Genomic DNA, 1,280 nt, shown 5'->3' with positions numbered 1-1,280 from the left:
TTGTCTGTCTTGTCTTGTCTTATAAATGTCTGTTCATATCTTCCGACTGGGTGTCCACAGATTAAGCGACGGTCTACCGGAGGACTGGCGTTCACGATGTTTCTCCTGGCTGTGGTTGGTAATGTGACGTACTCATTGGGTATCCTGATCACAAGCACAGAGAAAAACTTTATACTGCAGAAGCTACCCTGGATCGTTGGAAGGTATAATGGTGTATCTATCTATCTGTCTGTATGTGGTTTTATGTCTGTTTCGCGTTGTCGTATGGTAGGTGTGTGTGTATGCGTGAAGGTCAATGCACAGGTTGTCGACTCAACTCATTGGATACTCTGATCAAAACCATGGAGAACTCTATACTGCCGACGCTGTCAGAAAATCAGGCTTCTCACTTTACGTATATATATATATATATATATATATATATATTTCTGATGATACATGTCTGTGCTTAAATGTGGGATAGCCATTTTGGGTGTGATTTTCTTGTTTAGATGTCTTGACCACAAGCTCCGAGTGGAGCCCAGTATTGCAGAAGCATGAATAAATCACGCGAAGGGTTCATTGTATTATATATGTATGTGTATACATGTTTGTACTCACTCAAACATATTACATGTGTACTCTGTTTTATATGCATGTAGGTATATGTCGCAAGTATGTCATATGTATATGCTTTGTGATCACCAAAGATATTACAGATGTATATATATGCAAGTATGTCATGTGTGTGTATATAGTTGGGCTGTACTCACCTAAGTTATTGCAGGTGTGTGTATTTGCAAGTATAGTGTATGTACGTACACATGCAAGTATACTTCATTTGTACATATATGCGTGGTCATCATACACGTGATTTACTCACAAAGTATCTTCACCACGATCTTACAGGAGCTCTGTACTGGCAGAAGCTACCATAGAATAATATGGAACGTATATATATATATATATATACATCTGTATGTACATCTGTCTATATATATATATATATATATATATATATATATATATATATCTATCTATCTATCTATCTATCTATCTATCTATCTATCTATCTATCTATCTATCTATCTATCTATCTATCTATCTATCTATCTATCTATCTATCTATCTATCTATCTATCTATCTATCTATCTATCTATCTATCGATCTATCTATCTATCTATCTAGCTAATGCCATCTAGCTATCGAATCTATCAATCTATCGATCTATCTATCTATCGATCTAGCGATCGATCTAGAGACTATCATCTATCTATCGATCTATCGATCTGTCTATGTA

General features: G+C 35.5%; 1 protein-coding gene across 1 annotated transcript in view; it reads left to right on the top strand.

Annotated features, from left to right (window-relative positions):
- SARC_02310 (hypothetical protein) overlaps positions 1–922 on the top strand; it is a gene marked incomplete at both ends in the record, with an annotated part of 3,158 nt that extends 2,236 nt beyond the window's left edge. Inside the window, 2 exons of the mRNA XM_014303936.1 lie at positions 61–203; positions 889–922. Of these exons, the coding sequence (XP_014159411.1) occupies positions 61–203; positions 889–922 (177 nt within the window). The remainder of the gene's footprint in view (positions 1–60; positions 204–888) is intronic.
- Positions 923–1,280: the final 358 nt, after the last annotated feature.

Source organism: Sphaeroforma arctica (genome assembly GCF_001186125.1).
Source record: "Sphaeroforma arctica JP610 unplaced genomic scaffold supercont1.102, whole genome shotgun sequence".
Lineage (NCBI taxonomy): Eukaryota > Ichthyosporea > Ichthyophonida > Sphaeroforma > Sphaeroforma arctica.
This window is presented reverse-complemented; position numbering and strand designations above follow the sequence as displayed.